Source organism: Typopeltis vanoorti, chromosome 18 (genome assembly GCF_054136105.1).
Source record: "Typopeltis vanoorti isolate ZY-2024b chromosome 18, IOZ_Tvanoo_1.0, whole genome shotgun sequence".
NCBI classification, from domain to species: Eukaryota; Metazoa; Arthropoda; class Arachnida; order Uropygi; family Thelyphonidae; genus Typopeltis; species Typopeltis vanoorti.
Window position 1 is genome coordinate 74,365,122 of NC_143566.1, and position 24,032 is coordinate 74,389,153.

The 24,032-nt window shown below is 34.9% G+C and overlaps 1 protein-coding gene across 2 annotated transcripts in view; it reads left to right on the forward strand.

The window, feature by feature from the left end:
* Positions 1–24,032, forward strand: part of LOC150096809 (melatonin receptor type 1A-like) — a 111,530-nt gene that overhangs the window by 84,157 nt on the left and 3,341 nt on the right. The window contains exons 1-2 of one of the 2 annotated variants that reach the window (XM_090408021.1): positions 2,920–3,478; positions 8,551–8,718. In XM_090408021.1, coding sequence (XP_090264147.1) covers positions 8,686–8,718 — 33 coding nt within the window. In that variant the 5' untranslated portion in view covers positions 2,920–3,478; positions 8,551–8,685. Of the gene's footprint in view, positions 1–2,919; positions 3,479–8,550; positions 8,719–24,032 lie in introns of those variants that run through there. The other variant, XM_090408022.1, reaches the window with a different exon arrangement.

Below are 24,032 nucleotides of genomic sequence, written 5' to 3' on the forward strand. Positions count from 1 at the left end.
TCATTAGCTACAGCATTGCCATCCATTACCCTCCAAGGGTATTGGATTGAATGAATCAATCACCGCATCTCACGGTCGATTGATTCCTCCAATCTCATTTTTCAAGGATGAATCAATCACCGCATTGCATTTACATATTAAATGTAACACTGCATTGCAAAGGTGTATCAGAAAGCGATGTATTGTACCCTCTCACTGATGGGGTATAGCAGAAGACTACCTTAACACAGTGAAATTCCTGTAAGCTAAAAACAACTAACTAACCGTATACTGAGCATGCGAACGCTAGCAATAAAAGGATGAATAAAAAAGGTTGCATGGTATGACAAATTCCGGTTCCGGTTGTTTTGCATTGATGGTAGTACAATGGTCCAGCGATAACAGTATCAATCACTGATTCATTGTACAAGATGCAAAACGGCAGGCTGGCTGGAGTGTGGAGAGTGTATCCCTGACGTACGTTAGTTCTGATACGGATGGATTGACGCCTGCATTCTACAGCTATAAGGAACATTACTGGAGACCATTTGCACCCCCATCATGCTTACTCTTTATCGTTAAGTTCTTCTCCTCTAGAATTATTCTCCGTATTAGGATTAAGTTGTTCAGGAATCGTTTCAGGATCATGAGAGGGTTACTTGAGCCTAATGGAGTATCTGTGAAATTAAACAGAACTACTTGTTCGAGACTACAATTCGCAACCGTCCATTCTCTCCCAGCTGGAGTCTTTATGGGTTAGCATTCGCGAAGATTCTTTTGTTGCCTCATAAACTCTGTGTCGGGAATAATTCCAAAGAGGGTGGTTTTCATTAACAGACGGGTTTATCCTCATAAAGTTCAGTTCAGAGCAATTCTGCTTATTAAAATGGTTATGCCATACTTCGAAGTCATATCATGAATCCTACATTTTGTTAACTATAAATCTGCTCGAAGAATCTGCTAGTAATATTTAATAGGCTCCTGGGAACATTCCTTTCTATTATTATATTTAGCGCTAGATTCATTAGATTTCTGATTTTTATTTGGAAAAACCAGAGAACTGCTCGTTTCCTTTGCCTTACCGAATTACAATTATGAAATGACTCCGTAGTATTGAACGGTGTGGGAATTGTACGAACGAATAAATACAAAGGGCGATTGACTTTCTTGGAGGCTCAGTCCATCATCAAGCAAAAGGTAAAGTGATTCTTTGAGGGGCTAAAACCAAACCTAAAGCCATTTAAATCTTAAATATCTTTATATGTTGATAATACTCAAGGCATTTTTCATGCGACTTTTAATTGATTATTGTAATAATTTTCTGAAAAAATATACGAAGCGAAATGTCTTTATCTGCAATGGGACACGATTCATTTTATTTTCTTATTTCTATTTTCTTTTTAAAAAATAAAAAATAAATAAAAATTTAACTATAATATTTTAACTTTTGAAAATAAACAGATCTATTTACTTTTTAAATCTCAAATTATTTTAATACGCCATTTAAATTTTTCCGTACTAGAAATATAATAAGTAAAGAATTTTTTTAAATTTCCACATGGAATTTGGGAGAATCAAAAGTCCTTTTTAGGACGCTGTAGCCAATGAAGTTTTAACTGAGGCTTGGCTATTGCCGTTACCCAGCCATGACTAGAGCTTTTTAGCTCAACAACACTCCATCCATACAGATTTACTTCATTCAGATGACGGGATAAAAAGTCAAGGACTCAGTCCATCTCCCAGTTCTTTTAAGAACTTAAATTTCCACATAAATTATTTCAAAATATAATGTATTGATACATCACAAATTATTTTTACGCATGTCGAGAAGTGTGATTTTTTCGAATTCCCCAGTGCTGTTCTTTCTATATTGATGTGGTGGAAGCATAAAAATAATATAAACTTTAGCTTGAAGTGGTCGAATGGGACACACTAATAGCAATCAGTAGTAGTGACGTTTCTAATTCGAAATAAACATGATGCGAATTTGTTACATCACGAAACCATACTTCATGGTGAAACATAACAATCTAAAGGGAGAGGAAGAAGGATTGGACTTTTTCATACTAAGCATACTCTTAGAATAGAAATACCATTTTATTCCTATTAACAAAAGAGTCTCAAAACCAGTGGCGGCCCGTATATGAGCACTGCGACACTGCAACACCCCCAAGGAAAAAATGAAAAATTTAAATTTTGTTTGTGTTTATAAATAATAACAATGTTTACAACATTATATAAATGCAGTACAACATGTTAAAGTCTACAGCTTATGTTTTGACATTGATTGAATAGTTAATAATTGGAATTGTTCGATTAACACTTAAGATTACGACACAAATGCACTGCGATCTAACGGCGATATTCGTTTATGCTTGTCGCGTCACGTTGCGTCATTCCCAAATGCTCACACGGCAGTGTATTTTTAGTAAGGTTACGCTCCTTATTTCTGTGAGATATGAAACGTTTATTGGCACGTGTGCGTGAACTATTTTTTGTCAATATTATTTTATTTTGTTAAAATAACATATAATTATTTATTTATTATAGATACAAGGCTGAATTATGACGAGTGACACTGTTGAAAATATGAAAACAATTATATTTTTTCAATTATCGTTACAAGAAACAAATTCACTGCGATCTAACGCCGATATTCGTTAGCTCTTGTCATTGCTATTGATAGGAAACTTTTATTATTGGTGTTTGTTCGTGGTGAGGATGAAATATTTTTAATAAAGTAATTTTTAATATGTAAATTTATTTATTAATAAATTCGTTACTGATCAGATTTTTTTTTTTTTTTTTTTGTATATGCAGCACCCCACTTAAAATTTTCACCAGCCACCACTGCTCAAAACAAAACCGACTGAAGTTTACCAGACGTTCTTAATTCGAATGGATGTGGATGATGCATGTCAGTGAAAGACCTTTTGGGATGACGAGGCACGTTTTTATCTGAAGGATAGTGTTAACTCACACAATTGCCGCATTTGAGCTAGGAATAATCCTCAAATCCTCATTCCATCAGATCCTTTTACATTCACCGAAAGTCAAAGTGTGGTGGTGTTTTCACCATCTTTGATTATCGGTCCATACTTTTTCGAAGAACTTCTCTCCCGACAGGACCAGTGACTTGCACCGAATCTGCTGTTAGGTAGCGAGAGATGCTGCGCAACTTAGTTGTCCCACAATTGCAGCAGAAAAAGATGACTTGACTCTACCATATTCACGCAGGATGGAGCACCACCTCACATTGCATTGCCTGAACAGCGAATGTTACGAAAACACTTCACAGAATGATTAGTCGTGCATTTCCCACAGCATGATCCCCTCTTTTGCCTGAGCGACTGTGACTTGATTGAGTAACCTTGAAAGACAGAATAACGCAGCATGTGAGACAAACCAATGCAAATCTATTGCGATCGGTTGTAGAAAATGTCATTCGCAAAATGCAGTTCTTAGAACATCTGAAAGGAGGACATGTTAAACCACAATTGTAAGTTATAAGAATACGAAAATTGATTTGCTGTGTCTCTTCTAGCCCTTACTGTTAAATTAAACCCAAATCACGAGTTATACCGCCAAATTTCCTCTGCTGGCAGAATTTTGTACTATTCTGCCGGCAGAGTCAAAACCCATGTTTCAGAGCTTAATGACATCAAGTTTGGTCGAATTTCGTCCAACACATTTTTCGCAATAGGGGTCTGAACCCCTTCTCTTTAATTATGTCCACCCTGTATATAAAGTTGATCTTCAGTAAATCAGTGAATAAAAGAAAAACAGTAATTTTAAAAACAATTTGCATATATAAGTATAATCATTTATGCGGTATGGACATATTTTAAATATCGAATTTTAATTATACTTAGCAGGAAACAAACTGTTTTTCCTTCATCTTTGATACCAAACTTAGTTTTGAAGAACAAGACCTTCGTATAATAAAATGCGAATGGAACCAATTGAACTGTTTCTTAAATAAAATTTTAATCTAATAAAAAAAATTCAATTTTTAATAAATTGCAATTGATAAGTTGAATTATGTACACGTATCATTTTTTATAAAATACAAAAATTTATAGCTAAAGTTAGAGTTGCAAAATATTTTTATTTAGAAATATATTAAATAATCAAAAACACGTCAGCTTTTGATATTTTTATTGTTTTTCATTAGAAATACTTTTTTCGGCTGTGCATGCTATAATACCCAAACTTGATCAGGAATAAATTTTGTGTAGGATTCATAACAATGTCAGTTTTAAAAAAAATTAAAGTCGATATGGTCTGATCTTTGCACAGACAATTATGGCAACAGTCTACTATTGTATTTACATATTAAATCTAACGCTGCCTTACAAAGGAGTATCAGAAAGCAATGCATTGTACCCCCTCAGTGATGGGGTATAGCAGAAGACTATTTTAACATGCATAATGAAATTACTGTGAGCTATAAACACGTAGCTAACTAATCATCCAGTGAGCAGGAGAACGCTGGCCATAAAAGGATGAATACAAAAGGTTACATAGTCTGACAAATTCCGGTCCCGGTTGTTTTGCATCGATGGCCGTACAATGGTACATCGACAACAGTATCAATCACTGATTAATTGTACAAGATGCAAAACAGCAGGCTGCCTGGAGTGTGGAGAGTGTATCCCTGACGCACATTTGTTCTTCTGATACGGATGGAGTGAAGCCTGCATTCTACAGCTATAAGGAACATTACTGGAGACCATTTGCACCCCATCATGCTTACTGTTTATCGTTACGTTCTTCTCCTCTAGAATTATTCTTCATATTAGGCGTAAGTCGTTCGGGAATCGTTTCAGGATCATCAAAATGACAGTTGACTGCTCAATCATCGGACTGAACCTAATTTAGCATCTAGGAAATTAAAGAGAACTATTTGTTTTAGACTACAATTCACAACCGTTTTTCCCTGCCGGAGTCTTCATGGGTTAGCTGGAATCTTCACGAATGAAGATTCGTGAAGATTCTTTTGTTGCCTCGTAAACTCTGTGTCGTGAATAATTCCAAAGACCAAAAAGGGTGATTTTTATTAACAACGGGTTTAGCTCATACACTGGCCACTCATTGGCCAGTTCAGATCAATTCTGCTTATGAAAATTATATATATATATATATATATATATATATATATATATATATATATATATATATATATATATATATATATATATATATATATATATATATATATGTTAAAGATACCAAGCAATTTTAAACCTGGTTTTACTCCATTTCCCAAGTAAGCAAACAGACTAAAAGTCAAGTTTGCGCCTGCAATTGATGCAAGTCTAACTGATCCCACAGGTAGTGCAGGAACAGGGCAACTCGTGGCAAAGGTGGAACAAGCTCCGATCACTAATCTTAATATTTACCCTTAATGCCAAAACACATCTCCAAGAAGGGGATGTATGAAGTTTTGTATTAAAGGCAAGGGGCCACTACCCAGACCGGTTTCGACCTTTATTGAGGTCTCGTCAGTGGGAGCTAGGCTAGAAATACTAAGATTTAGTAATTCAGAGCTTGTAAGTATTTCGCCAAAACAAGTTACCATAAGGTGTTTTAACCTTATTAAATAGAAAACTCTGGAGGAGATATAAATATAAATTCCCAAGGTAAAAATACTTTCTACATATATATATATATATACACACACACACACACACACACACACACACACACACACACACACACACACACACACACACACGCACACACACACAAGAGATTGACTTTCTTGGAGGCTCAGTTCGTCATTAGGCAAATGGTAAAGTGGATCTTTAAGGAATGAAAACCAAACCTAAAGCCATTTAAATCTTATATACTTTTATATTTTGATAATACTCAAGGCATTTTTCATGCGACTTTTTATTGATTATTGTAATAGTTTTCTGAAAAAAATATACAAAACGAAATGTCTTTATCTGCAATGCAATTTCGGGACACGACCAATTTTATATTCTTATTTCTATTTTCTTTTAGAAATATAAAAAATAAAAATTTAAGTTTAATGTCCTTTTTGTGAAAAAAAATCTCAAAATATTTTAATCCACCATTTACATTTTAATAATTAAAGTATTTTTTAATTTCCGCACTTATGCTTTACATTGTCGTGCTCGTTGCAAATTAATTTACAAAAGCATAGCAGGTGAGAAGGAGAAATATAAAATATATGAAATATAGAGGGGTAAACTATTTATGAATGTTGCTGTCAGTAATCGTCAACAGTGTTGATCGTAATGAGAAAAACAAACGATACTTTCGGAGTTCGATAAAGAACCTATTGAGGGTAACCGTCTGGATGGAACCAGGATTTTGAAAACAGCAGAGCTGACTAGTTTCTCGAAAAGTGACCTATCCGGCATGTTTAATCAGTGGAAAGATAATTCACATTGCTTGTCTAAGAGGCGTAACTGTTTTCCTAAGATAGTCAGGAATCAGATTGTCCATCGTCTTAGAAGGCTTGCGGAGACAAACCAAACTTCCTGTGAGCCAATTAACGGAAGCATTTAATGGGTATTTTGAAATATTTTCTATTTATATTTATATTTTCTAACGAGCACCCTTTATCAGAAACGTGAAGAAAATCTCATACCACATTCTAGAAATAAGAACAGGAAGACTACGGATAAAAATTATTCTAAAATCTTCTTACTTGTATATTTGTTTAAGATATTATAAAAAGGTGTATTAGCTTTACTAATATTTTATTTTTAAAAATATTAAAATATTTTTTTCCAAAGATTAAATATTCAAATATTTTTTCGTTTTTTTTTTTATGGAAAAGTCTTGTTTATTTAAATGAATTAATTCTTTAGAAGCATTTCTCGATCACTTCTCTAGCGTAGAAAATTACTATCAAAAAACGACATTTTCGACTGTTAGTCAGCTATTTTTGGAGTGTTTGTTTCTAAATAAGAATCTGGTGGAATTCAAAGTAGAATACCAGTTCTTCTTATCTTTAATGTTGCTAAATTATGTTGCCAGCTGTATTTTATTGAAGAGTAAATTCTTCGAATGGCTTAATAATAATAATAATAATAATAATATTTTAACATTAATATTTTATTTATCATCTTTCAGAGTATTTACATATATATACACATATTTACATATATTTACATATTACATATATTTTTTACAGTGAATTTCATACAATTTTTTCCGTTTTTTTTTGTATTCTAAAATGCGTTAATAATAGTTACTATGGATGGTAATTTATAGCTTGCAATTGGATAAGGTTACATTTTTTAACACCATTTATAGCATAACAGTGAGTAATATGTTTTACAATTTTTGCTTTTTAATGTTTTTAGCCGCTGTAACTGAGGCTAAAAACATTAAAAGCACTTCAATGTAATAAATAATTCTTTTTTTTTCTTTCTGTTGATCTCAGTTGAGATATACTGTCTCAGCTTGCATCCTCGAAGCTTTTTAATGAGCTTATCTGAGGATGACACCGATTGGATATATGTATTTTTTTTATTATTATTGATTTGATTGCTGTGTTGGAAGTAGGCTGATGTTTGGGAGGTCAAATGAATGATCTGAAAGGTTTGATCAAAGTGAAATTGCCGGTATGTACTGGTATTATTATACTTGTCTTTGGGGTTCACATTCATTTTTATTGTGTCTTATTTTTGAACTAATTAGGAGACTTTTTTTCACTGTGGCAGCCTTTCTATGTCTTATGAGCATTTCATCTGTATCTGTTTTGAAGTTTGTGACTTCCTCAAGAATATCTTGGCATCTCTGATCCACAAAAATTCGTATTTTTTTCTTCTGTTTTTGCTTTTCTTGCTTGGTACAACAGATTCTGGTTGAATGGTGTTAAATATTCGGATAGGAAGATTGGTGTGTTGTCTTGCAATGCGTTCAAGCCCTCGGCAACTGTTTTTTTCTGTCTGCTGGCTTTTATGAGATTTTCTCTTGTGGACTTGCTTGTAAGACGAACTATGACTGGTGCAGGTCGTGGCAAGCCTTGCTTTTTGCTCTTCTTAGGAATCCAATTTACTGTCTGAATGTCGTTAAGCTGTAGGGAGATGTCAATTGCATGGCTTAATTTTAAAATTACTTCTCTGTGTTTATTCCTCCTTGGTTATTGGCAAGCCTCCAATAACCAAGGAGGAAGGATCACACCGAACAACCAAAATTATCTGCACCCTATAAACATTTACAAACATTAATTCCGTAAGAATACCATCTCCTTGCTGCCCAGTTAGCTGGCTTCGATTGTCTAGCGGATAGTGTCATTAGTGTCATAAAATAGCTTGAGAACATAAGCAACTAACAGCCACAATATCAACTACCAATGGTTTTCCTTATGTCCAGTCCTTATGGTTTTCAACAGGATTTTCATACTGGCAAGAAATTATTACTATTTAATATCAATTAAACAAGCAGTTTTTATATTTAAATATTTATAGAATAATTGTAATATATTTTAATAAATAAATAAATATCATAATTTATATTTATGATATTTATTAATTGATTTTTATAAAAGCATTGGATTCATCGATTGTATCTAATTTTTTTTTCCAGATTGAAGACGATCTAGATCTGATAAAATAATTTTATCAGAAAAACGCCTTACTTGCCTGTAATAATGAATGTATCCATGGAGTATATCAAAAGAACAAGTATCGTTGAAGATCCGTATGATGACTTATAGAGCAAATGCAGGCGGCAATGTCACACATATCAGCAAATGTAAGAATGCTGCTTTGAAATACCCTTAAATTCTAATTACAAGTCCAGATTCGGAAATTTGGGAAACAATATGAGAAAATTATACTTTTAATTATATCGGGGAAAAAAATCCAAATTATACGAGTATATATATTATATGTTTCAAATAATTTAAGCAGTGAATTTTCTTAAATACATTAATTCACATTATCATATCTGTTTCAAAGTATTTGCATAATTTATGAAGTCTGAAATAGATCCGCTGACAGTAAATCAAAATATAGAGCAGGAAATTGACATTTTGCACGTGTAGATTCTTTAAAAGATTGTAAACTCTGTTTTTTTTTATCTATTTGAATAAAATATCAAGTAGATTGATTTTTATTAAAAATACATAATAGAAAATATATTAAAAATATGCTGAAACATATAATTTTTAATAGCGACAAAGCTTAGAATCACATATTTATGGAGGTGTTTAGTACGTTTGCGATAAAGAACTTTCCGTGTTAATCAGAAATTGAAACGATAGATGGCGTGAGTGGCCATTTTTTGCCTAAAAAGGATGTACTAAAAGTCCTTATAAGGACTGGCTTAAAGGGGGAACCAAGAATGCTTTTCATCTTCCCAGTAATCTGTAGTGGACAGTGTAGGGATAAGGTGTTATTGAGCTATTAAAGCCCTGATCATGGCAAGAGGGTAACAGCAATATTGAGCTATTAAAGCTCTGATCATGGCAAGAGGGTAACAGCAATAGTCGTGCCTCAGTTAGAACTTCATTGGTTACAGCATTGCCATCCATTACCCACCAAGGATATTGATCACCGCATCTCACGGTCGATTTTCTACCTGTACTAAAAGAATGTGACAAGCGGGCACATGATGATGGCAGATACTTTTATAAATAATGTGTATTTGGTCATTATGTTACAAGAGATTTGTAAAAAAAGTAAAGAAAAAAAGTTTTGTTTGTGACTAAAATAATCTGATGTGTCTATGTTTGCGTGACTTTATCAACTTTGGTTCATTTTTATTTGAAGCAATTAAAGCACAGAAAACGAAACACGTGTCTCTTTTTTATGGCTGTAATAAACAAAGATGAAATGCCATAATAGTCGTCAGAGTCCAATAAAACAAGAGATGAAGAAGAAGAAGAAAAAATACATAGCAGAGTTTCATAGTTTGCAATATTTTTTTATATTTTTGTTAAGAACATTAATAAATCCTATATATATTAATTACATAGTAAAACTAACAAAAATATTTTCTAAAATTCTAAAAAAATATTTTGAACACCTTTAAATATTTTATATCGTAAATGTCTAAAAATATATGAGATTCAAGAAGTATTAATTTATTAGGAATGGGGTACGGTAATGGATGGCAATGCTGTAGCCAATGAAGTTCTAACTGAGGCTCGACTATTGCTGTTACCCTCCAGCCATGATCAGAGCTTTAATAGCTCAATAACACCTTAACCCTACACTGTCCACTACAGATAACGGGGAAGATGAAAAGCATTCTTGCTTCGCCCCTTTAAGCCAGTCCTTATAAGAAGTATTAATTTGAAAAAATACCCTTGGAGGGTAATGGATGGCAATGCTGTAGCCGATGAAGTTCTAACTGAGGCTCGGCTATTGCTGTTACCCTCCTGCCATGATCAGAGCTTTAATAGCTCAATAACACCTTATCCCTACACTGTCCTCTACAGATAACGGGGAAGATGAAAAGCATTCTTGCTTCGCCCCTTTAAGCCAGTCCTTATAAGGACTATATAAGTATTAATTTTGGGGTAGTCAGTCCCATCATTTCCCTCCTCAGAAACTTGGAATTATTTCTACTTTGGGATATAGAGCTCGCTCTCTTCTTTAAGACCCAGATGAACTTCGTAAAGAAATCAATTTTCTTAGATCTACTTTCAGACTGAATGGTTATTCTCAAAAAAATTACTAAAAAATTCCTTTTTAATCCTCCTAGTCGCCGTACTGAAGAATTGAATAATGTTAAAGGCAATATATCTATACCATACATAAGCTCACTTTCCCAAAAATTAGCGAAGGTTCTCAAAAAATATAACATTAGAACTTTGTTTACTCCGCTTCCTAAGATTCGCTCTCTTGTGAGCCGTCCAAAGCCTAGCCATCACAATCTAAAATATCACGGTGGTGTGTATAAGATATGGTGTGACTGCGACATCCTTACTTTGGCCAGACGGATTAAGTCTATTGAATTGCGTATGGAGGAGCACAGGAGGGACATCGATTACAAGAAAACACGTGCCAGTGTTTTATCCAGCCATATCCTTTTTTTCGGCCGATTCTGATGATGACAACCATAGTCATACAATCCTTTGGGATAGATCTAATAACAGTTTCTGTTGCCATGACGAATTGGAGGAAAAAATTTTAGAATCTAGAGAAATCATCCTCAACCCTGTACATTTAAATAATAATTTAAGCTACAACCTCCCAGACTGTCATTCTGCTGTGATCAAATATTGGCGCTCACGAGATGCTATACGCACGCACTCACCCAACAATGTGACCAACGAAGGAACAGCTTTGAATACGTTAACTACAATGTTTTCACGTTAAATATGTATAGTGACTTTCCTGTGCTGTTTACAGTTTTTTTTTTATCTTCAATGTTTAATGTTTTTTCTTTTATTTTATATAAAAACACCTGAAGAAGACTGCAAAAAGCCGAAAGTAGTCGTATGATACCATTATTCGGTTTATGTCATTGAATTCTTTTAAAAAATATGTTTAAAAGAATCTTAGATTATTAGAATATTATATATATATATATATATATATATATATATATATATATATATATATATATATATATATATATATATATATATATATATATATGTGTGTGTGTGTGTGTGTGTGTGTGTGTGTGGTGATCAGCTTTTCCTCGGTTGTTGTACATTTGAAAAAAAATATAGATTTAATTATTACAAAACCGAGATAACATATAAAGATTTTAATGATAAATACTACTAGTTTCGGCATATAGCAGCCTTCTTCAGGTATTTATAAAGGAAAAGAATACTAATAAACATTGAATTATCTAAACAAACTGGAAATTACAGCTACAAATTGCCTCACATAATCGATACATAAAAACGTTGTATTTTTTCAAGTTGTTCCAACTGGCGTGCCATTGTTTGTTGCAATTGTGCGTGCAGGTTCACGTGAACGCCAATATTGAACAACTGCAGCATGGCTATCTGGGATGTTATAACTTAAATTGTTGTTTAAGTGGACAGGGTTCAGCAGGATTTCCCTTGATTCTACAATTTTCCTCTCAAACTCATCATCACAGCGAAAGATATTTTCTGATCTATTCCAGCAAACGGAGTGGCTTTGTTGGTCATCATTAGGATTATTTGTAAAAAGAACATGACTGGATAACGCAGTTGCATGAGATCTTTTGTAAGATATGTCTCTCTTATGCTCTTCTATACGTTGGTCAATAGATTTGTTTGTTTGTCCAAAGTATGGGATATTGCAATCGCACCACAATTTATATACTCCAGGGTACTTAAGGTTGTGATGAGTAGGTTTTGGATGGCTGATTAGAGAACGGATTTTAGGAAGTGTGGCGAAGAAGGTCCTGATATTATATTTTTTAAGGACTTTAGCTATTTTTTTAGAGACTGTGCTAATGTATGGAATGGAGATGCTACCTTTAAAATTAATTGTCTCTGTTGTGCACTGCCTAGGAGGATCCAGAAGAAATTTCTTAATTGTTTTTTTCAGATTACCACAACAAAATACTTCAATTACTTGGAGATAGTTCAATATATTCAATTCTTCAGATGATCCTACAAGAGAATTACAAAACCGTACAAACAACTTGTTAAAGACTGCGAGTGAACTTCCTCATAATGTTCGCCTCTCATTACGCTCTCTACATCCTCTTATCCCACGCATCTATGGAGTTCCCAAAATTCATAAAGAAAACATCCCTCTTCGCCCAATTGTGGAAGGAATTGATTCACCTACATATAAACTTTCAAAATATTTAGCAAAGTACCTCAAGTGTTTCTCCAATAAATCTTCATCTTTCATCAAAAACACCACAGATTTTGTTTCTCATATTAAAGATATTCCCATCGATTAAAATGGCATTCTAGCTAGTTTTAACATTATATCGTTATTTACTAACGTTCCTACGGACGACGTACTTACATTACTACAGGACAAATTATCCAAAAAAATGTTCACTTTATTAAAGCATTGCATTCATTCTGGTTACTTCAGATATCAGGACTCCATTTACCAACAAAAACAAGGCCTGGCAATGAGCTATCCTTTGTCCCCAGTGCTAGCTAACATCTTCCTTGAAGATTTTGAAAAGAAAGCCATATCTTCCTTCTCATTTAAACCAAAAGTTTGGAAAAGATATGTTGATTATATATTCATTATTTGGAATCACGGGCACAGATCTCTCACAGATTTTCTTCGTCATCTAAACATCCAACATCCTAATATAAAATTTACTGCTGATCTAGAAAATAATAACTCCTTACCTTTCTTGGATGTTATGCTTACACGATGCTCTGAAAGATTAAAAATCTCTATGTACAGAAAACCTACGCATACCAATAGATATCTGCATAATCTTTCTCATCATTTTCCACCACAAAAACTTGGAACTATATCTGCCTTAGGACACAGAGCACGTTCTCTCTTAAATGAACAAGATGAACTACAAAAAGAAATGAATCACCTCACTCTTATCTTTAAACAAAATGGATACTCTGAAAAAACAATTAAGAAATTTCTTCTGGATCCTCCTAGGCAGTGCACAACAGAGACTATTAATTTTAAAGGTAGCATCTCCATTCCATACATTAGCACAGTCTCTAAATAAAATAGCTAAAGTCCTTAAAAAATATAATATCAGGACCTTCTTCACCACACTTCCTAAAATCCGTTCTCTAATCAGCCATCCAAAACCTACTCATCACAACCTTAAGTACCCTGGAGTATATAAATTGTGGTGCGATTGCAATATCCCATACTTTGGACAAACTAACAAATCTATTGACCAACGTTTCAAATAATCCTAATGATGACCAACAAAGCCACTCCGTTTGCTGGAATAGATCAGAAAATACCTTTCGCTGTGATGATGAGTTTGAGAGGAAAATCGTAGAATCAAGGGAAATCCTGCTGAACCCTGTCCACTTAAACAACAATTTGAGTTATAACATCCCAGATAGCCATGCTGCAGTTGTTCAATATTGGCGTTCACGTGAACTTGCACGCACAATTGCAACAAACAATGGCACGCCAGTTGGAACAACTTGAAAAAATACAACGTTTTTATGTATCGATTATGTGAGGCAATTTGTACCTGTAATTTCCAGTTTGTTTAGATAATTCAATGTTTATTAGTATTCTTTTCCTTTATAAATACCTGAAGAAGGCTGCTATATGCCGAAACTAGTAGTATTTATCATTAAAATCTTTATATGTTATCTCGGTTTTGTAGTCATTAAATCTATATTTTTTTCATATATATATATATATATTTTTAAGAATAAATATTTAATGACTTTAAACCAAGATAAAATATTAAGTTTTAATGAAACTGATACAACTAGTTTCAGCCTTTTACAGCCTTCTTCATGTATCCACTAAAGGTAGAACGCAGTAATAAAAATTGAAGTTACAAAAAACTGAGAATTACAGGCAAAAAATGCAATACATAATTGACACAGAAAAGGTTTTATTTTTCAAGTCGTTTTATCTAACGCGCTATTGTTTGTTGTATGCGTGCTTGTAAGTTCTCGTTAACGCCAGTATTGAACAACTGCAGCATGGCTATCAGGGATGTTGTTACTCAAACTGCTGTTCAAATGTTCAGGATTAAGGAGGATTTCCCTGGAATCCATGATTTTCCTTTCAAACTCATCACTGCAGCGAAAAATGTTTTTAGATTTATCCCAGCAAACTGAGTGACTATGTAGATCATCATGAGGATTCTTTGAGAAAAGAGCATGACTGGATAGCGCAAATTCATGTGATCTTTTATAGATGTCTCTCTTATGCTCCTCTACACGTAGTTCAATAGATTTGTTAGTCTGTCCAAAATAAGGAATGTTACAATCGTAATATTCCTCATATCTACCCTATATACATAAAACGATAAGCCTTTTTGTGTAACGTTTTTCTGTCACGTTTTTTTCAAGTTATTTGAAACGTTTTGAAACTCAGGGGAGAACCGGCCTACCAGTCCGGAACTCGGGGGGGGGAATGCCGTAAGTGCCGGGTGGAAGGCGGAGGGGGCGAAACCCCCTTTCATGTCATCAGAATTCAAGGAGAACCGGCCTACCAGTCCGGAACTCGGGGGGTTGGGCGCCGGGGGGTGGGGGGGAACCCCCTTTCGAGTCTTCGAAATTCGAGTCATCAGAATTCAAGGAGAACTGGCCTACCAGTCCGGAATATGGGGGGGGTTGGGCGCCGTAGGTGCCAGGGGAGGAATCCCCTAGTATATATATATATATATATATATAGGTGTTGGAAGAATAAGATGTATAGACGTACGACAGTATTTTATTAGATTGTTTCGGTTTAATTTTTTTTGTTTATAATTTCCTGTGTATTTTATTAATGAAATCATGTTGTGATAAAAGTACAATTATTATTTTTTTTTTTTTTAATAAGAGATTTTCGTGCGTATTGTATATACAATACATGTAAGGTTAATATTGAACTAAAGGAATGTATTGATTTATTTAAAATTTTCTTTATTGGAAATAATATCTGTCATTTAATATAAATTTATTCGTCATATGAAAAATGTACATATTTTCTCGCACACTTTACTATTTGCAAGTAAAGTGCAGTAACTATAACACGTGAAAAGGCATGTGGAGCATGCGTGGAACGAAAAAATAAAAAAATAAATAAAAAATACTGCTCTGAGATAAACAAGGATATTTTTGGAATTCAACAGTGGATATATATTTATGAAATTTACATTTAATAGTTATCACTTGTTATTTTACGAAGAACAGCTGTTGTCGGAAGAAGATATGATAGATTGAGTTTTTAATGACTGTTTTTGCATATAGAAAGAAAAATAAAGTTCTGAACTATAAAGGAGATAAAAGGAAAGACGAAAGTGAAGATGACAGATTTGCGTTATTATTTATAGAAAATTGGCAGCTAAATTTGCATTTTTTTTTTTTTTTTGTGGAGGGGATTCTTTAAAATGTAACGCTGTAGTGTTCGAATTGAAGATTGCAGATACAGAAAGGTTTATTTATAGCTGTTTGAAAATAAACCTGCTTTAATAAATCCCTTGGAGACGACACCCGTCCTCAATAACTTGAGAGTGAATGGTGATGATGATGATGTTTGTATGTGTGTGTGTGTGTGATTTCAAAAGTGCGAAATTAAAATTCCATTCTTTTTCTTCAAAATACAAAGCCGTTAATCGATTCGCTTCAATCAGATGGAGTTAATTAATAGCACCATAAACGACTCCTCTGCAACCTGATGACGATCCTTATCGAAATGGAGGTAAATGGTTTGTCGTCCTTCAGTACTGTAATGTCTTCCCGGAATGGTGAAACATGTGCTGGACGGTTTTTAAATACCAAGGCAGTAGTCAGATGCTAGATTTTTTCTAAGTTTGATACGAACCCAAACTTAAACTTAAACTGCCTTCGCTTCTTCTTAATACTAATACCCACTAGAATTATTGATTCTTCCCAGAACATATTCACAAAAATATACAAATATTCACTGTTGTGAAGCATGTCTATAAGTGGGAATTACGGTTTGTGCATTCAGGGGAGAAAAAAAAATAATAATTAAAAAAAAAAAAAAAAAAAAAAAACGAATCTTGCGTGGAGCCAACACTAAATGTATCTAATGTTAGATGTGAAATTCAATACAGTGACAGAGATTCCAGTCAAAATGATTTTTTTTTCAATGTTTACAGACGGGACGAGAATACACAAAAAGGGAGTTTAGTGTAAAATATTCCACGATTATTTCTCCGCCAACCGTCTCTAAAAAAACCTCAAAAGAGCGTTAAGTAAACTGATCAAATTTCATTTAAGATATCACCGCTACTGCCGATTCCCACTTCGTCGCTTAAGGGTGAAATTTCAAACCTGCATTCCTAAAAAGTAAGAATCTTCCCCACAATAGTTCTGAAGTAATTAAGTACTTTTTTCGATAGCTCTTATGTGGTCCATTTTTAAAAAGCTATGATATGTGGCCCAATAATGTACTGAGAGTTTTAAATTTCGTAATCCTGTTTGGATCAACTTTTTGTTCACTGTTTAACTTATGCAATACAAAGGATTATTTATAAAAGAAATGCAGATCCTTGAATGAAATATCTGTTCGTTGTCCCTGTTTATAGAATCCCAATCTTCTTAATTTAGGAACTGCAGTAATGAGATTTACTTCTTACTAATCCCAATGCCTAGGTATTAAAGAAAACCAGTGTAATTGGAAAGCATTCTACTTCCGAAATCTCCTTGGTATAGTGTCGTATCTAAATGGAGAAGACCGTTCATATTTTTCGCTTTAATTCGCCTAAAACATGAATAAGTCATCTATCTAATCTTTCAAATCTGTCACAGTCATCCATATTTAATTATATTCTATCCAGTAGATTTACTGAATTAAAATAGCTACCGGGGAGATTTGCATTGTCAGTTACAGCATAAGTAATGTTTAAAGAGATCTCACATTATTAATGTTGCGGTCTTAAAGAGTTTAAATAACTTGCTTGTGCTGCTATTAGTGAACTTACAAATAGAAGATAATTTAGTTTGTAAAATGTAAATATAAAATGCAAACATTTCACTTTGCATTATTTTGCTTAAGCTTTGGATTACTATTTGAAATATTATATATTATTATTTTATGATTAATTCTGTATGGTGTACCTATGAATAATAAATTTTCATTAATATTATTACTGCTGATACTTTTAAGTAACAAAGTTTAATAAATAAAATATTATATTTCATTATTTTATAATAATTTTATAACCCACCGTCTACACATAATAAAGTTATAACAAATATAATTATAAACAAAACATAATTTTGAATATATAATATAATGATAAATAATATATTATTTTTCATGAGTTCAAGCGTTTGAGGTTCAGTAAAGAATCAGAATTTTTAAAAAAATAAAAAAGAGAGAGAGAGAGAGAGAGAGAGAGAGAGAGAGAGAGAGAGAGAGAGATAGCAAAAGTGGCCTCACTTCGCCAAATTTTAAAGAATATTTAACCTTAATTATCCTTAAATAGGGAAAAAACTTGAATAAAGAAAACAAAAATAGACATTACAGCGTATACAATACAACTGGGGAAATAAAATCATATAAACCACGATGAATATAATATAAAATTAAAATATAGTAAAAATAGAAAAATATAGTAAAAATGTAGAAAAGCAAGACAAACAAAACACACAAAGCGGAGGGTAAGAGTCCTGGCAGATGTGATCCGGCCTTCATACGACTGCAGATGCCTCGATGTTGGCCTATGATTAGCGAATTTATTCAAGCCAACTCCCTCGTACGCTCTTGAGAAATCACGTGGAATTATTTATAATAAAAAGGTAGCCTGTGTAGCTCAGTGGATGTGGCGTTTGCATACCACAGCGCTTGACCTCACGAAGGAAGACTTCTTGGTTTCGAATGTAATCGGTGACTAGAAGAAATTTTTCGAAGCCTTTTATCTACCGGTTCCCAAGTTAGTCAATCTCTGACACTGGCAAGCGGGTTTTTTCTCCCGGAAACTCGGATTTTTCGTCCCGTAAACTCAAGAAAATCGACCGTAGAACCCACATTATTTCAGACATTAAATACGAGTGTTACGGATAGGTACCACGAGATGGCGGCACTTGTTGAGCCGTTTCTCTTCACAGCGGCTGCTTAATTCGTAATAGCCTCAGGTCAGCTATCTCTGATTGGGTACCAGTGGAGATTGAACTGCCCACTTGGTCTCCAAAAGTATAGGGCTAAAAGCCTCGCCTACTCCCTATATACGGGAATAAAAAGGCGTTAGCTGATTTTTTTTTGTTTTTTTTGAAAGGAACAATATGGTAAGATATAAAAAAATCCTATAAAATCGTGATGCCCATAAAAATATTTTAAAAAGCCAATTTTGAATTTCTTCTCAGTACCAAAAGAATTTTCACCAATGAAGGACTCTATAAGAGGACCACCTCCTAAGTACCTCGCTAAATGTGCTGCACTGGTTGATTTTCAGTACATTGATTTTGAGGTCATCTGAAGCCCCTCTCTACTGAAAACCTGCTTAATGTATTACATATAAAACAGTATCACTCGGGTACCACTTCCGCACACGGTCCAGCCCGGCCAATGATCCCGAAACAGAGCAGGAAATATCGAAGGAAGAATTTAATTAAAATATCTGCTGTATAATCTGAAGCCAACGCTTTTTCGTGTGGTTCTTATCGTGCCCGTGAAATAGGAATATTTTAATACAGGATCACAGACTTCTCGTGCATAGGGGAAAAGACGAAGAAAGCCTTTGCACACCGCGTCTTTCCTACCACTCCTAAATTTATTGACGAATATGCGTCTTTTTGTCTTATTTGCTGTAATATAATATAATACAACTGTTTCAATCGTTCAGTTTCCACAAATAAAAAATTCTATTAATAATAAAAGTTACGTATCAATAAAACTCGATCTTACATTAGTAATATTATAAATATAATATATAAGAATAATTTATAATGATAAATAACACAATATATATAAAATAATACAATATAATATATAAAATAATACAATATAATATATAAAATAATACAATATTATAAAATATAAAATAATATTAATACATAAAATAATACAATATTAATACATAAAATAATACAATATTATATTAATATATTACGTATTACGATGATAAATTCTGTTAACCCGTTATTTTCTGTAAGTTTTGGCTACAACATTGCCATTCATTACCCTCCAAGGATATCTTTCCCTGTGTTTTTAGTCCTTATCCTTATAAGTACTGGCTTAAAGGGGGCGAAGCAAGAATGCTTTTTATCTTCCCCGTTACCTGTAGAAGGCACTGTAGGGATAAGGTGTTATTGAGCTATTAAAGCTCTGATCATGGCAGGAGGGTAACAGCAATAGTCGAGCCTCAATTAGAACTTCATTGGCTACAGCTTTGCATCCATTACCCTCCAAAGGGTATTAATCACCGCATCTCACAGTCGACCTCAACTTGTGTGTTTTTAGAATATAGATAATCATAAACTCATATTTTAAGTATCTAATAAAAATTTGGGTGTAGTTGGGGTAAGTATTATTTTATCTATTTTATAAAAAAAAATAGAAATAAATGAATATCAGTTATATAATTATCTAAATTTAAATAAATGCTAAAGTACATATTTATATAAATATAAATTTATGACTAAGAGAAGTAATTTATTTCGCATTTTTTATGAAATATTGCTTTACCAATTAATATCAAACTCTTAATATGTTTCCGTAGATCTGAATTGCAAAACAAATAAATAAATAATAAAATATAACGTTTCCGTGACAGTTGGATATTTCTCTTTGACATTTTTGTTTTTTACACAACGAATTTCTGTTGTAATTTATGATTTGTGTCATTTCTGATCCTCAGGTTCGCTATATTTCATGTTGACAATCCAATGGATTTTGCCAGCCACAGAAGAACAAAATCCTTTCACAGATATCCAATTTTCTGGAACAAACTTTGATGTCAGCTTGAAGAATTCGTTTTGAAAGAAAATATATCAGATTTATTCAAAATATTATTTGATAATGAATTTAAAAAAAAAAAAATTTTTTTAAATAATCGAATTTTGAAAACTCTTCTTTTAAAACCTTTAGGCGTTTGGAATTTTTGCATATAAACCACTTTATTTTATATATACTTATCTCTAATAACAGCAGTTACTTTTTTTTTTGATTCCCTGACTGATGACTGATAGGTATATTAATTATAATTATTTTAGGATTTCTTTATTATATTTATTATTTATACTCTCGGATGGCAATGCTGTAGCCAATGAAGTTCTAACTGATGCTCGGCTATTGCTGTTACCCTCCTGCCATGATCAGAACTTTTATATCTCAAAAATACCTTATCCCTACACTGTCCTCAGATAACGGGGAAGATGAAAAGCATTCTTGCTTCGCCCCTTTAAGACAGTCCTTATAAGGACTAACGGTAACAGATGTGAGAGAGACATCCTGCAGCAATTTTCCCAGCATTACACGAGAACCTATTCCGACGAAGATGAGAAGACAGGCGACTTCGGAGTGTGGAACATTGACAACATGCCTGAACACCTCAGAACTCTTCAAACGAGACCAATCACTTCGGAAGAGGTTACTCGAGCCTACAAACAGCTTAAGCTACGGAAAACTCCTGGCCTGGTTGGGATAGGCATTGAGCTCTATCACTCAGCCTGGAACATCATCTTGCCTATCCTGGTCTCATTATTCAACAGATTCCTATTCACTGGTGACGTACCTGCTGACCTCGTTAGTGGGTACACAATTTTCATCCCCAAGAAAGGGAGAGACCTGAATAGCACGGGTAACTGGAGGCCCATTTCCTTGACTAACACGGACTACAAAGTATTCGCAAGAGTGATTTGTAACCGTCTGAAGTTGGGCATTGGGAATGTGCTTACCAGCACTCAAGTATACGGAGTTCCGGGCAGATCAATGGAGCTCAACCTCTTCCTAATAAGAGACCTTCTTCGCCTTGTGACGAACAAAGAACTCCCACTTGCACTCGTATCAGTAGACTTAGAAAAAGCGTTCGATAGTGCAAAGCACAACTTCCTGCACTATATCCTAAAGAAAGTCGGAGTGGCGGCTTGCGTAAGGAAAACAATCAAAAGCATGTACGGTAAAACAACAATGCACATAGCGATTAATGGGTTTCTTTCAGAACCCATTCCCATACGCAGAGGGGTTCGACAAGGCCACCCCCTTAGCCCCCTTCTTTTCTCTTTAGTACTAGTGCCTCTTCTAAAAAAAATTGATGAGACACGCGCAGTAAGAGGAATACCGCTGCCCTTAGGTCTGTCGTATATGCCGATGACATTGTTGGAACCCTTCGGGACTCCGATTCGATTTACATCTTCTTCGGCATAGTGCGAGAGTTCAGCATGCTCAGTGGTCTTTACACTAATCCCGAAAAAACAAAAATCAAAATTTATGAGAAATTCGGCCCTGCCAGTCTTCCGTATGGTCTGAAACCCACAACCGGCCCATTAACAATACTAGGAATTCCCTTCTTAGCGACCCCAGTGTTGCAAACACAACACTTAATAGAAATGTGTCGCGAAAAACTCAAACCCTTCAGTCCCAACTACCTATCATTCGAAGGTAGAGCAACAGTTATCAAAACAGTCCTAAAACCGATGCTACTGCACACCATTAACCTCACAAACATCACAGACGCACAAGACAACGCCATTCACAAACACATCACTGACTTTTTCTGGAACAACAAGAAACACGAGATGCGCAGGGCCTTTCTCCATCTTCCCCCACACACAAGGGGGATTCGCCCTGCCAATCCTCAAATACTGCCACCTAACCAACACTGCTCAGACCATACGGAAAGCACTGGCATCAAATCACCCTTCAGGCAATCTGATTAAATACTTCATAGGATTTTTCCTACCCTACTTCGGGACCACTGGCAACGCCGGACCATGTGCGGAGACGGTGCCTGAGTGGTACTACACAATATGCAAACTTTTCGAAAAAATGGCAACGGATGGAGTTCGAGTACTTCAGCTCAGCCCAAACAAGCTGTACTGGAAAATTTTTGACAACTTTGACTGGGAAAAGCCCGATCTGGACACAAACGAAGAGGTGCTGTTCACCAACATAAAAAAAAAGCTGGGGACAACCATTTCACCGGGACTTAGCCTGGAGAATCGCCTACGGCAGAATCCCGGTAAAACTGGTAAGATCAGCCTACAGCTCGCGACCGTGCAACCCCTTCTGGACGCGGTAGAAACCGTAGGGCACTTCTTTCACTGCCCTCCAGCACAGCGTGTTTGACACAGACTAGCTGAGGTGCTTGCGATCCCAGCGCTCACATTCGCCGAAGTAGTCCTGCTACAGTTTTCTCCCTCAGTAACCAAAAACAAGAAACACCTGATTTTCCTAATAAATGTGATGAAACATCACATTTGGAAAATCAGGAAAAAATACCATCTTAACGTGGAGGAACGCATCTATCTCCGTGTTAAGAACTGTCTCTCAGCCTACCTCCGCCGCTTCCTGGAGCAGGAAAGGTACTTACGGGGTGAGGAGCGGTTCCTGAGGAGATGGTGCGACCCACCAACCATCTGCCAGATCATACAGGAGAGAATCCGGTTGTGCCTGCACCTATAACACCTTCAAATTGTAGGTGTTGATGCTGCCTCGATCTTCCTTCCTGATCAGCGTTTAACCCACAGGTATGTCTAGTCCTTTCGCAGTTGAAAGTTTCTCTGTCCCCAGGTTGGGGTTGACCTGAACAAACCCGGACTGCGAAGGCCAACATCGAGGTGGTCCCAAGCCCTTTTCACGGCGGGGTCTTCCGGGCCAGGTCATCTCCCTTCTTTTCCTGGTTATACTGTTCTGGGTTTGCTCGGCAAACTCATTCTTCTATAGAATTGTCTTCCACATAGTCTTTAGATATATTTACACCTGTTAAATTTGATTAGTCTCTCATTTTTTTTCCTTTTCAGGATTTTTCCTTTTCAAAAGTGAAAAATCAACGACCGTTTTAGAAGCACCCCTGGGGGGGGATCAACAGCTAAAACAGGTCAGCTGAGGCCTCTTTCATCTACTCTACTACTATACACTCTATCTTTATTTCCTCTCCTACTATCTGCTGAACCTCAGCCTATCTTACTCCACAGGCCAATGATGAGATACGTTGAACTCACAAAATGTTTTTAATGGATGGCAATGCTGTAGCCAATGAAGTTCTAACTGAGGTTCGGCTATTGTTACCCTCCTGCCATGATCATAGCTTTTATAGCACAATAACACCTTATCCCTACACTGTCCTCTACAGATAACGGGGAAGATGAAAAGCATTCTTGCTTCGCTCCTTTAAGCCAGTCCTTATAAGGACTAAGGGTAACAGATGTGAGAGAGGAGTCCTTTTTAGGACTTCCAGGGTAACAAATGGCAAGGCTGTAGCCAAAGAAGTTTTAACTGAGGCTCGGCTATTGCCGTTACCCAGCCATGACTAGAGCCTTTAGCTCAATAATACCCCCATCTGCACAGATTTTCTTCATT